This window comes from Zootermopsis nevadensis, unplaced genomic scaffold (genome assembly GCF_977971745.1).
Source record: "Zootermopsis nevadensis isolate Lab colony 2312 unplaced genomic scaffold, Znev_1.0 Znev_ptg000024l, whole genome shotgun sequence".
Lineage (NCBI taxonomy): Eukaryota > Metazoa > Arthropoda > Insecta > Blattodea > Termopsidae > Zootermopsis > Zootermopsis nevadensis.
Window position 1 is genome coordinate 17,422,171 of NW_028259156.1, and position 14,520 is coordinate 17,436,690.

The 14,520-nt window shown below is 36.2% G+C and overlaps 2 protein-coding genes across 5 annotated transcripts in view; one reads left to right on the forward strand and one right to left on the reverse strand.

The window, feature by feature from the left end:
- LOC110837590 (uncharacterized) overlaps nucleotides 1-14,520 on the forward strand; it is an 83,310-nt gene that overhangs the window by 22,462 nt on the left and 46,328 nt on the right. The window lies entirely within an intron of this gene.
- Nucleotides 1,217-6,128, reverse strand: LOC147872823 (uncharacterized). Of its 2 annotated transcripts, none has more exons than XM_022079871.2 (2): nucleotides 6,071-6,128; nucleotides 1,217-5,787 (listed from the first exon to the last, which is right to left on the reverse strand). In XM_022079871.2, exon 2 carries the CDS (start codon nucleotides 5,770-5,772, stop codon nucleotides 4,411-4,413), a length of 1,362 nt encoding a protein of 453 aa, XP_021935563.2. In that variant the 5' UTR covers nucleotides 5,773-5,787; nucleotides 6,071-6,128; the 3' UTR covers nucleotides 1,217-4,410. The 2 variants fall into 2 exon arrangements, with proteins under 2 accessions (XP_021935563.2, XP_021935562.2); XM_022079870.2 differs by having other exon boundaries at nucleotides 5,868-6,124.

Consider the following 14,520-nt stretch of genomic DNA (forward strand, 5'->3'; position numbering starts at 1 on the left):
TGGACTTGTAGGTGGATAATAACGTTTTCGAGGAACATACTGCTTCCATCTTCAGATAGACTACCTTCTTCCGCTCAGGTGTTTCCACCAAAATAAACAAAAGGCAAAATTGCAGGCCTACTTTTAATAATTCTGACTATTTGTACAACTTTATGTTTGTTATGATATTTTGTTCCGCCGCAAATCTCAGCTACAAAGTTTTACAAAATGTGTCTGTACTCCACCAAATATTTTTCTAGTCAGTGAATGAGGATAAGACGAGAGGGCATGCAGCACAGTAGAGAGGAGGTGAGATCTGCAAAATATTAGTCCGGAAAACTTAACGAAAAAGGGCAAATTGAGAGAACTAAACGTAGACGTGAGGGTCGGATTAAATGGAATTTAACGAGACTGGTGTGATAGTGTGGATTGGGTTCATATGGCTCAGGATAGGGCCCAGTGGTGTTCTATTATAATTACGGTAACAAATTTTCGGGTTCCCTAAAATGCGAGAATTTCTTTGCATACTCATTGACTATCGGCTCTTTATGAGGGCATCTCTGCGTGGAGGTAGTTAAGGATTTCACGGAGGTGAAAATGTAGAATGTGGTCTTCTGGGCTACGCGTAATCTTGTGACTGGTTAGACTTACTGACGTTTCGGAGGAACATGTCACCTTCACCTTCAAGGTTAAAGATACACTTGTTCAAAACGTCGATAAGTACATAAAATACTGTAAGATATCATAACCCGGAATACCACAGTCGGCTTTAAAAGTGCATTTTTTGTATGTGCTAATCTTCAATATTTTCATTAAATTAATTTTATATTAGTGCATTTATTTTTAAAATAACAGTTCGCGATTTCGTAATTTTCGTCACGAATTAATCTCGTGGTTTAATTAATGGATAAGGCGTTTTTCATTGCCCGCATATGTAAATTTTGTGCTTATATGTAGCCGAAGCAAATTAAAACATAGGCCCAACTTAATTGTTCTTTAAAACAAGAACTGTTTTTATAGTTTAGATGCGTCATGTTTGTGTTTTCAATTCATACATATATTTATTCTTCAAGTCTATACACAAACTATATTAATATTGATGTTAAAAATTAAAATTGATATGGTATGTTATTGTGTTTCTATGTTTATAGTGAATTTTCATAACAATATCCAAACTAATTTACATATAAATAATATTAATAATGTTAATTATATTGTTGATAATTTCACAGAAATAATGAACAAATAACATAATACGCCACATAATATGCAAAAGAATCAGAAGATAAAAGGAACATCCACAACTACAACCTACAATCTACAATTACTGAAAAGCGTGCATTAAAAAAAATATAGAATAGTTTTAAAAATAAAATCTGAAGATGATGCTGAGACATCGAAACATGTTGTAATATATAGCGCAAATTGTAACATCGAGGAAACGATGAATAGCGCGAAATATTTATATCAATTTTAATTTTTAACATCAATATTAATATAGTTTGTGTATAGACTTGAAGAATAAATATATGTATGAAGAACTATTTTCTTTCTAGTATAAACTAACGTAGTAAGTGAATAATTTATCTTGACGCCGGTTCCAAGGAAAGGTGGGGGGACACATAATTTGTGTAGGTGGTTTAAAAGTATTACTTGTCACTTAACGCAACACGTGTGTGACTTATTTATGAGGGTTGTTACGAAAACGTATTTAGAGTGACACGCCCATTTCTTTTTAATGTAAAAAGGTGTACAGTACATGGTTCTAAGCCATGTACGTGATACGGGGTTTAGTGCGCTGTTTTTGAGGGGATGAGTTAGGCCTGTAGTTGTAAATGATGCGAATTGTGAGTCTGTGTGTATGTAGGGTGGTGGGGGGGGGGGTGCTCCCGTGCTAATGTAATTGGAAGTGCTGTGGCACTGTACACCTCACTCAGGCTAATTAAAATGTGTTCTAAATTGGCATAACCACGGCTGGTCACGATTAATTACAAAAAGTTCCTGTTAAAATACAAGATTGTGATCGATGTTGGTAAAAGAGAAAATGCTACGTGGAAGATCGCAGTATGCCATTTCAAAGAGAAAGGGAGAAATTTTCCTACTATATGAGGTGTTTTGTTCGCCAACATGGCCAGAGAAACTGAGAGTCGCTCAGGTCGTCTATAAATTCTCCGTTATGTACGGAACCCAAAAGCTCGCCACATTTTCACGTCTTTAAACCCATTTCATTAAGACATATTTTTTTTATACTATCCCTTCGTCTGATACTAGGAACCAAAAGGCTCACCATGTTTACAAGATCTCTCGCTGGACTTTATCCTGAGCCAACCAGAGTCAGTTAATATTCTCTGACACCAATTCTTTAAAATGCATTTTAATATTATCATTCCCTCTACAACTACGAACCCGAGGGCTCGTCATGTTTACAAGGACCCATCAGTGAGACTGCAAATTGATATTACAAATTCTTGAGAACAAATTTCGCCTTTTAATATCATTATGTCCACTCTTCATTATCCCCCACAATTCATTCTTATTGTTCTGTTGGTCAAAACTGCTCGCAGTCGTCACTTTCAATTATTCTTCGTCGTAAATAAAATGTTTATTTCCCTTTCAGACCAAATAACTTCGTTGCCTGTCTTCTTAAAGAGCCATACTCATAATTTCTCGCATGTTGCAAGTTTACAAGCGCCTTGTGTAATGAAGGTGTTCTCGCATTTAATTTGTTCGTGGAAGAACATTCCTTCAGAAATTTCGCAACTTAACTTACACAGTCTTCTGAAATACAGAAAAAAATAAGGAAACCAATACTTATTATAGTAAAATGTAAATTCTGTTAACTTTTAAACCCGTCACTAATTTGTGTATCTCTCGCTTAGTGAGAAACAGCACAATACTAGCTCCGTTCCTGTGCTTATATGCCGGTGATTTGTATTTTCCTTTCGTTTTTCCCTTATTTATTTTTTATTACGAACTAGATTCCAATTGGAATTCAGTTCGTATCACTTCTTAGCAACCACCTGTTCACAATCAAATTTCTCGCTGTTTTTCTCTTTGTTTTCTGAGGAAATAACCTGTGTTCTTGTAAATCACTGCCTATTCACCATTCATAGTTATTTATTCCTCTAATTCAACGCTGTATGTGACCACTGCAATTGAAACAGCTTTAGTAACTAATCTAACGTGTTTAAAATACATTCTATGGACCCTTCTGTCATTGTCGGCGAGTGGTTAGGAAGTACATGCAGTCTTATGGCTGGACCGATTCTGTTTCTCGTGAAGCAGTGCTGTACTCGGCCGCCATTCAGTTTACATTCCTACAGGGGAACCCCCGAGGTGGTGGCGAAGTCATACGGTTCAGTAATCATTACATGCAGGTAGACCATAATGCTGTTCACTCCACTGAAAATTAATTTCATCGCTACTTCTTCCATTCCGCACCCCACTATATGGTACACTCCGCTTCTGTAAACCAGCTCCACCAGCCGATGTTACTTGTGTTCCTTCCTGGTTAAATTTCTTTCTTTTGTCGGGAATTTCAAAAAATATTTATTTCTTTCAAACAATAACATGTTAAATTCATTGACAAGACTTTCTAAAAAGGTATATTAGTCCTTTCGGTCATAATTTATTAAAAAAGCTTTTTTTATGTTATTATATTGCCATGGGAACGTACGTCTGTAAAAGGATACAAATAGTTGCTTTGGGTTCGTTATAGCAACAATGACAATGTATAAATTCAACAATAATGCACTACATGAAATGGCAAAGAAAACGCGGGTCAGTGAGGATGGGGGGGGGGGGTGCTCCTACAGTAGCCGTCTGCTTTTGTTTATGTAAGCATATATTTTATGTTGTGAATTTAACAAAAAAATTAAATATTTTTAACGGTACAATAAAACACAAAATTTACACGACCTCAAATCGAAATGAATCGAATTTCTAAACAATTGATTTCAGGATAAAGATATATATTGTTAAACCTTCGCGGCTGCTGAATCTAATAAAATCTTCTTTGGTATTAAGTGTGTAAGAATGGGGTTAATATCCTAAACCCGTTCATGGGGACATAAACAGCCTAAGAAACGCTGGATATTAACTCCCGAGTTCACTGTTCGCCCGAGGAGACTTCACTGAAGTTTGGCAATAATTTAAAAGATAAACACTGGCATATTCTTTATCACTTGTTTTGAAAGTTTTTGCGTGTGTTTAACTATTTAAAGAATTAAAAATAAACCTAATTTATAGTTCTGTGCAGTGTCATATCTTTGAAGCAACAATTTTGTAACTCTGATAATGAACATCAAAGACATTAAAGAATATACAAAACAACACGTCAAAATGCGTGTGCACCTTCAAGTGACCCCTTCGATGTTGCTTGTTAGTTATAAGTTGCTTCCCTAAACACTGTGATACACTGCTTACACAGAATCACATCGCAACGTCATAGAAATCAGATGTTGGTCGAGATGGAGCTGATGATTCAGGTAATTCCGGTTCAAAACTTCTCTGCTGTCTTTCAGCAGTGTTGAACATTTGCCCCTGGATAGGCCGCAAATAATCATACACATTCAGAGGCACGTGAAGGACTGACATGTACCTTTGTCTTTCCCTTGGTCTGACGTCATCGGCTTTGCTCTTGGCGTCCAAAGGGTATTCCACATAGACGTATTCATTGACGTGTTCTGTCGTCCTGCGTTTGTCGAAGATACTTCTTGATTTCGTAATATATCCCAAGAGAACTTCTGTTAACTTCCCAAGTATGAAAAGTCCTATTATGACAATTAACACGATTGTGGATTTATTCATAATCCCGCATTCCATCTGTCGAAGGGTAACTGATAAATCGTATTTGCGGCCCTCGCATGTGATGTTTGTCTTTATGGATCTCACAGCACAAAACTGGTAGAAGTTCTTGAAAGAGCAATCACATTCAATAGGACATCGGATTGCATCCAAATGTTTTAACCTAACACACGGTTCAAGCACTGCACTGGAAATTTTTCTAATTTTGTTGTCACTGATTGATAAAACTTCCATTTGCGTCGTTGGCGATAATAATTCCGCATTCAACGTGGAAATGTTGTTTCTGTCTAAATGAAGTTCTTTTAATTTCTTCTGGTAAGTAAATAGTGTTGCTGGAAGCACATTAAGATTATTGCCACTGAGATTCAGAATCGTCATTGATTCCAAGGAAACGAATGACGTACTGTCCAAATGATTCAATCTGTTGTCATTAACGTAAAACTCTTCTAGCATTGTCAAAGAACTTAACACGTCATTGCGAAGAGATTCTAATTTGTTTCCACTTAAAGAAAGAGTTATTAGTTTTTTCTGACTTAAAAACACTCCAGCATCTAGTGTCTGCAAGTTATTGTGGTCCAGTTTTAATTTATTCAAAGCAGTTAAAGGGTAGAATATAAACACATTTAGTGATTCGATCTGATTATGACTGAGGTCCAAGTTTTCAAGACTTGGAAAATAATTAAATGAATTATTACCCAGTTTCTTAAGCTCGAGGTTGAAACTAATTTTCAACGTAGTGAGGTTATTTTTACCTTCGTACCATGAGCCTTCGAGGTGCGTGAGGTCGGTGTTGCACACTTCCAGCACGCTGATATTGGCGATCGCTTCAGAAAATACTCTCCTTCTCAAGTACTTCTGCATTTCTCCTGTACATATTATTTTGTTTCCCCATTGTTTGTATTCGCATTTTGATTGCATCGCTTCTAAATTCAAAATTACTACAAGCAAGAGGATGCATGAAGACAGAACACGAAGTAATGTCGCCATTACTACTTGTAAATCCTGAAACAGAAAAGTTTCACTGCGTTAAGAAATACAGTAACACATCCTGACAACTGCGTGCAGGTTCGAAATATATTTACCTGCTTTAGACTAGGGAGCAGTGGCTAACTTTTGTGAACACTGTAATGAATATTCTAGTTCCGTAAAAGACGTTGAACTTTTTTACTAACTGAGCGACTATTAACTTCTCAAGGAGTGTTCTCCGAGGTGTTAGGTAGTTACGAGGAGGTTGGTGAGATATTGTAAACCATGTTTATAAAGAAACAAAGACCGCTGTGTTTACCAGTTCAGTTGACCGACTTGTGCTTTTGGGTTCACGGTAATTTCACGACTGGGCATTGCGCACTAACTAGCTAAAGGAAACGCATCAGAAATAGCAGGAAAATTGAGTAACAAAAGCTCCGTCATGGCATCGTTACATCCGGAGACGGGAATTAAACCACAGACATCCTGCAGGACAGTCACGACTGTCGGTCTCATCCAGAGGTAGAGACGATCGAAGCTTCAAACTAACCTTAACTGCGTCTGTTACAGAGATGTGTTCACACCCAGTTTGCTATTCACGAGACAGGGGTTGAGAGGGGCCTTCCTCTCAGGTAAAAACAAACAAAGCAGTGTCAAGGCTAAACAGATTGAGACTCAAATATGATTTTTTTATCACCTTGTAATGTTTCAGATAAATGTTATAGATGGGAATTATTTCTACACTTTACGTTTGTACAAATAGTTCATATGATGAAAAGTTTTTTCTGTTTTCTGTTTAATTTGAGCTTCGTATAAAGTGACGATTATGCTGGAAGGGTGTAGTCTAAAGGAAGTAATTCATTCGTTAATCCTCTAAACACATATTACACGCTATAAACCATTCGCATTAAATTTTATTTTTATTAAATTCCTGTTAAATATAATGTTGTCTATGTTTTAAAACATGTTTCGACTAGATTATCCATCATCAGGTGGCATTAAACTTATGTATGACAGACTGTGCATGACTGTGTGATACAGGAAATTATACTATGTTTTATTATTGTATGCAGAAGGAAAATACTACTTACTTTTACTACTAAGAAGGCAAAAACAAGCAGACACATTCTTACGGTTGCAAGGTGGAGGTAGGAATGGAGGACCCAGTAGCCATTATAAATGTAGTGAGGCTGTACAAAGGCGCTGACTCTTCCAATCCATTTAACTTTGCGTTAACGCGAATAACATTAAATCAATTATCGCTTTCGTGAAATTGAATTCAACCTAAACTTTGCCCCTATTCTTCACTGAACCTCGCCTTCTGAATCCACTTAATACGCCACGTGTAATATTTTACATCTTTATTGGCGCCATGTGTAAAGAGAAAGGCTTGTTTGTGAAGTAACTGTCTCGAAAGGGGATACAGTTTGATAATGATAATGGCTGATATGAAAGTGCACTTAACAACTACAAATATGTAACTGTTCATTTCCTTAAAAAATGGTCCCAAAATGTGATGTATGAAGACGAAAATTTATTTTGATATCATGAGTTCTTTTACTTATTTATAATAAATCTACCGATTTAATTGTTCGCTTTTTCATCTGTTGCATAATGATAATAAAACATTTATTTATTATTTTTTGTAAAATGTATTCTGTATTAAGATAAGGTAACAGTTGTACATAGTTTTCATTACTTAATCTACAGTCATAATTAAACCCTTTTACACAATTAGTTTTCTTAGAAAATTAAACGAGTTTCCTTGCATGTTCCTCTAGCAAATAGTAATTCATTAAGATCTTAAAAAGTTTAACAGACCTGAATCCTTCGCATCGACTGAATGCAATGAGGTCCTCGCGGGCCATCCGTCACTTTAACACGGCTTGTCGCCGAAGAAGATCATGTTTCAAATAAAAGTTTTCTTATAATGTCACCTTCCAGCATTAAGCTCATTCCGAACGAAAATATGTCTTGCCTCTTTCGACCATAGACATTTTTAAAATATTTATAAATCAGTCTAATATAATATTTGTTCGTTCTTTTGTTAAAATTTTGATCTTTGTAACTTTAATAGGCCCTCGTACATCCTACTAAAATTTTAAACCATGAAGCTGAGGGGGAAAAAAAACAGAAGAGAGACAATAATAGAGAAAAAGAACATGACGCACGGGATATGGGAAGAGATATGATGATAAATACTGGGGAATTTATTGCGAAGCGGCGACAGGATGGGTAGAGTTAATCCTAAGGAGATGTGCACAGCAAGACCGCCTTACAAGATCCCAGACTAAGGGTGAAATATGCAGGGCAGTGAAACAGTGAAATGATAACAAGTGGCGTATCTCCCACGACCCTGCTACACTGTATTAGTGCTTACACAGCACGAGAATGCGTGCTTTCTTTGCATACCTAGTTAGAATGATTAAATAGAGGCAGGCGGGCGGACATTAAAAGTAAACACAGAATTTTGAGCCGGAAAATCTCAAATAAAAAGATTATTTGGGAGACATAGGCTTAATTAACTGACGCGATGGAACGTTCCTTCTTAAGAAGCTGATAGTAGCTCAGATGGTCAAGATATTTTCCGAGTTTTGTGGAACCCTGGGTTTCATAACCGTGTTCAAAAATGCTCTGGTCCGGATTCAGCTGGTTTATGACAAAATAAAATGACGGCCTTTTTTGAACATTGCAATTAACCCTCGGGTCACATTTGGGAAATTTCTTACTCAGCTGTAACTTACCAGACGAAAAGCGTAAACTTGGAAGACCTAGAATAAAATGGTTTGATAACATTATCGCGGATATTAAGGTGTGTTCACACTGCCCAAGCTTTTGCTGAGTTACTCCTGCTCATAAGGATTAATGTTAGTGGAACGAATTTTAACATCAACCCCAGTGGCGAGATTTGAAATCTTCGGATACTGTTACGAAATAATTATTCAATTATTGAATTTCAACTTGTCATTTTATTAGTGTATAACTCTACTATAATAATTAGAAATCTAGAAATATATTTATCCACTCTAAGCTCATAGAACAGTTTCGCTATTTATATTAACACATTCTCTTGGAAATTTTCTGATCGAATAGTTAGGGTATATTCCAGTTATTTTTGCCTCTGTATCTGCATCCCTTTGTCTTAACAGTTCATTTTAATGTTCTATTCACGGCTGGGAAGGTCTTTCCAGTTTTAAACCGTTCTTTAGTTGGGCTATGCTGGAATCCTTAAAGCCCTGTGGTGGTACAGAAACTGTTCTGTGTAATACCTCGCACTAGGGAATTTAAATTATTTATTCTCACCCTGGTATTACAGTGGATAACGTTCCTTTGAGTATTGCTGATAATTTACTGAGTTACTTATCTTTGAACCAGGAACTAATTAGTTATACTCCTAGTATAATCCAGTGCTTTATTACCTGTGTCCATAGGAAACAGAATTGATGTCTACCTACAGAATTACTTTCTCTGGTTTTATTATTTGTTTCATTTCTGTAGTAATTTATTTTTGACGTGATAAAATCACGAGGATAAAAGGGGCAGGGCATGTAGGGCTTATGAGAGAGAATAGAGATGCTCACATAATTTTTGTCGGAAATACTGAAAGGGAGAGACGACTTGGAAAACCATGACGTGTATGGGAGAGTAAAATTGAAATTAGTCTTAAGAAAGTAGGGCGTGAAGATGTGGACTTGATTCGCCTGTCTTGTAAATACTACAAGAATATTTTAATTCCATGAAATGTGGAGAAATTCTTGGTCATTTCAGTGACTGCCAGTTTCCTAAGAAGGTCCATGATTTATTGAGTTATTATTAGGCCAAGTTTTTTTTAATATAATTTAGTCTCTTGCGTATTGAATTGCTTTTTGAAATTGTTATAGCCTTCATTCTGTACTCCTGCGTTTCTGGGCTAATTCTTTTACCACTGAAAACGCACAAGTATTGTGTAAAGTAAATCTAACTTTTGTTTCGCTGGGATTCGTATGTCGCCCACATTGAAAAATGAAAATAGATTTCAGCACAAAACATAATGTTGTTAAGGTTTTCATGCGTCATGTTTGTGTTTTATGATTAAAATATATAATAAAATTCAGGTCAATACACAAACTTTATTTAGATGTTAAAATTTAAATTTGCGCCATTCATCACTATAACGATGTTACAATAGAGCGCCTTCATTCACTTCACTACATGTTTCGATGCAAAGCATCATCTTCAGGTGTTGTCTTTTAAAACTACTTTATATTACAATGCATGCTACAATAATGAACAAAACGGACGAATATATTGAAAGACATGCATTATAATATAAAGTAGTTTTAAAAGACAACACCTGAAGATGATGCTTTGCATCGAAACATGTAGTGAAGTGAATGAAGGCGCTCTATTGTAACATCGTTATAGTGATGAATGGCGCAAATTTAAATTTTAAATTTTAACATTTAAATTTTAAATTTTAACATCTAAATAAAGTTTGTGTATTGACCTGAATTTTATTATATATTTTAATAATGTTGTTAATAGAATGAAAATTTACTAGCTGTAATAACTGTATTTGAATTTCTAAAGTTTTGCCGTCAAATTCGAATGAATCATGTTTTGATTATGAAGTTTAGACGTGAAGGTACTGAGTAAGTCTGTAAAGTATGTTTGTTAAAAATTTAGAAGTGTGTTAATAGTGGTTTGACTCATTATGTTTTAGCATTTTTATAGTCTATAGTCTTCGTACAAATATGTGCACTGTTTACAGTCTTATGCTGAAAATAAAATAGGCCTTTATACTTAAACTACCGAATAAAGTAGGCAATAGGTGTCTCTAATGGTAAAAGAGATTTGAAGGCCGGCACATGCATTCACATGCCTAACCCATCCCAGTATCAAAATAGAGCACTGAAGAGAAACGAGAAAGAACAAGGAACATAAAAGAAAGGAAGATTCGAAAATACAAGACGATGAGAAAGAATGAAAGTATGAAATAAAATAAATTTGGTTTTCGTGTTATATCGATTCCTCTATTCGCGAGAAAAGCATCACTCTTCAAAGAAAAAATTGTCTGCTTCCTGTTGATTTGGATCTGAAGGGATGGGAGAATGTTGTGTAGTTCTAGTTCGGACGTAGCGAGATCATCGCAATTTTGGTGCAACAGGTGGCATCTTAATAACCAGTACGATGGATCACATGACATCAGCTTCGATATTTATCGACAGGTCTCAGTAGACGTGTAATCGATGTACATGACGAGGGTATCGAGGCAGCTGACAGTGTATAAACAAGACAAATCGGTTACTGACACTTCAGAGAAACCGCGCTGTGGATACATTTTAGTCAGCGGTGTTTCTTCGTGGTTGTTGGGGTCATTTGTAAACTTATGTATGGTTTAACATTGCTTCATATGTGTCTAATGTAATAATTTATTTCTATGAAGAGAAAACAGAAACTTAATCAGTTTTTTAAAGGATAAGTTACTCAGAGAAATAATTTATATATGTTACGTTTAATTTGGAGCATTTATTAATATAGTGATTGATAAATAAGTAGCCTCCGAAACGTCTAAAACTTGTTGAATATGTTGAGGTATGTGTTTTAATTTGATGTGCATCTGCTTTTAAAATGCGACTTTGAATACATCACTGACTCATGTTCACTAATTGCCTGTTAAAACCTATTATTGTAAATGAAAGTCTAATGTTCCAAAGCTCTTAACTTCACAGATGCCACATCGCACACAGATTATTTTCCCCTCCTATTTCATTTAACGTTCGCCATATTGATAAGTGTCTCAAATTAAAGCCTTTGATCTCAATTTGATCCACATTTTATAAAATTTGCTAATTTTTTTATCATGTTTCGTATGTGGAGAAATTATGACATTCTATTTGGAATTCGTGTAAGTTATCGGTAATATTTTATGGATAACGAATGAAACAATGAGTTTCAATCTCAGCCCCGAGACCGACTTGCCTCGAGGTTTCTCGTGATTTTACTCAGTTCCTCCATGCAACTTTTAGAATTGCCTTGAAATATTTCAGTGCATTTTAGTCCTATGTCGTTCTAATCCATCACTCGCAGAATCCTACCACTGCATTTTCTATACAGTGTAAGAGCATCGTTAAACAAATACAAACAAAGTTCAAATAAAATGATTAACGTCCATGTAGAGCCGAAATTAAGAATACCTGGAGCTTTGTCTGCAGTACATGTGTTTACATGGTGTGATGCTTAGTCATAAGGACGACAGTTAACAGACATGTGTTTCTTAAGTGGTAGTTGGTCCGCTTTCATCGAGCGCTTTAATTAAGAGACTTGTTTATTTTCGATAAAGTAATGAGTGTGGAACATATGAGACTCCAGCATCTTTTTATTTCCTCCAACTTTTCGCCTAGAAAAAGTTTCGGAACAGGCTACTCAACTATACTTTACTGAAGGCGGGCATACTGCGCTAAAATATTGACGCTTTCAGTTGTACTTAGAGAGCGCTATAAATATCAGGCTCTTTGTTGCTAGGTAATAGTATTGACCCCAAGCGGCAAAGTGCCTTAACTAAAGGTGTCTGGAGTGCGGTGTAGTCCTGCTAACGGAGACGGTATATTTTCTTCTGTTGCAAGGGAAAGTTTCCCTTTAGTTAGAACCACCCCAGCGGTCATTATTTCACATGGGATCATCTCTTCGTAAATTACTTGTTCTGCGGCGAAGGCAGGAAAGAAGGGAAAAGGAGGAGACTGACGGACTGTTGATGTCAGTGTCGTTCAACACGCACACTCCCGTGAGAGAGAAATTACACAGCCGAAGTTGTGATGTTTGATAGATTTAAACAAAATCTCGGGTATCAGAGCCCCACGGTTCAACACCTCTGATAACTAATCCTGCCATTAGACTCAGTTTTGTGTCAGTTAGTTCATCTCCCATCCTCATAACTTATTTTCATAAAATATACCTTAATGTCATCCTACCGTCTCCTTCTTGGTCTTACTAGTAATTGTTTTCCAAGGGATTTTTTCCCCCGACTAAAGTCCCTGCTTTCCTGTGTACCCAATTACAGCTATCGTTTAGCCTAGCATATTCCACTTTATAAACAATACTGGATCAACTGCATGATGTACTTCCTCTTTATGTGATATTCTGCAGGGCTGAGTACAAAACAGATTTCTTTGTTTTAAACACTTCTGATTCATATTGTTTCGCCATTGAAAAGGACTTTTTTCACGGCCTTATAAAACAAATAGAAAAATTAAAGATAAAGGTGGAGTTAAACATGAGCATTTGTTAATTACGTCCGATGAAATAGTTTTCTCTTTGTCCTGAACTCCATATCTTGGAATGGAGAAATAGAACGTTTGAAAGGATCGTACATGGCACAGTGTTCACTTTGCATTTACATTGCTAGTAATTCATAAAACTGTACATAGGTGCAATAAAGGTTTTATGTTTGAAATAAATCTCAAGACAAAATGAGGTGGGAGAGAAAGGAATTGGAGTAAAACACGTACAAAAATTCAAGGATTTCCTTGCGATGGTATATCAAATAAAGTACAAAAACGTACAATCATAAAAGTGAGATTTTTATGTTGACAATTTTCCATACATCTCCTCTTTGCTTTACATACGAAAATGTCTCTTCACCTCTCGGCTTTGCTCTACACAGAAATCCTGGTGACGGTGCCAGCTGAAATTTACGACTACTAAGTAATATCATACCAACAGACTTTAAACATGGCGTCCGACATCAAATATCGTGTTGTAGAAGTGGCGGTGAATCTGGCGTTCTATAACAAGTGGGGATTTCTTGAATACGTCTGTTGAGGGAATATTTTATACACAGGGGTTTATAAACTGGTTGGTTGGTTAGTAATTTAGTCTGTTGGTTAGTTAAAATGATAAAAATAAGTTTCTCTAGTGTTTTATAGTACAGAACCTCGTGTGTCACATTGATTTTCTCACAACTTTCTGTACGCCTACATATAGTGTTGCTATTCCTGACATATACTGACAATTCAGTCAAGAGGTATGGAAAAAAGGTAAGCTGAAATATGAATTTCATCTCTCAGAATTTCTCTACGTATCTCTGTCTATCATTTTTCTTAACTAGGAATCTTTTTATACGTACCTCGCCAGTTTTCTTTTACTCTCTGAACCTATTCTCTGAGTTGCTTCTTCTTGCACTTTTGTCGAGTTATTGCCCCCGAGGGGTGACGCAGGGTTGCCATAAAACAAAATAGGCTCGCCGACTTGATGATCCCTCGAGCAACTTGGTAACAGATATTTCTTTCCCCTCCCCACCTCAACATCATTGCCCTTACCTTGTTCTTTCACCTTCTCCGTCTTTATTGCATTTTTCTTCTCTTCTTCCTACTGTCTACCTTATTTCTCCACTGATGGCTTTCTTTGTCTCCTTCCTTTGATTTCCTAGTTTCGTCCTGTAATTATTGAAGGATTTGCTGTCGGAACGACCAGGTTTTATTTCGGGTTAAATGTCTCTTCTTGTAATCTTTAGTGGGTTCTGGGACTTCAGCTTTGAAACAAAACCGTAATTCAATCTCAATTAGGAAGTCCTGAACTCCAAACAAGAAGTCTGGAACGGTACCAGCTACTCTCATTCGGGTGATGCAGTCTTTGCCGTCAGAATGGAAAGAATGCAGGTTAGTACTTATATACAGTTTAAGAATCAATGTTTCTGCATAATTCCCACTACTAGACCTACGGATTCATAGTGTGAATTATATTTGCCGGAAGAATTCCATAGATTCACACCACATTATGTATGCAGTTATT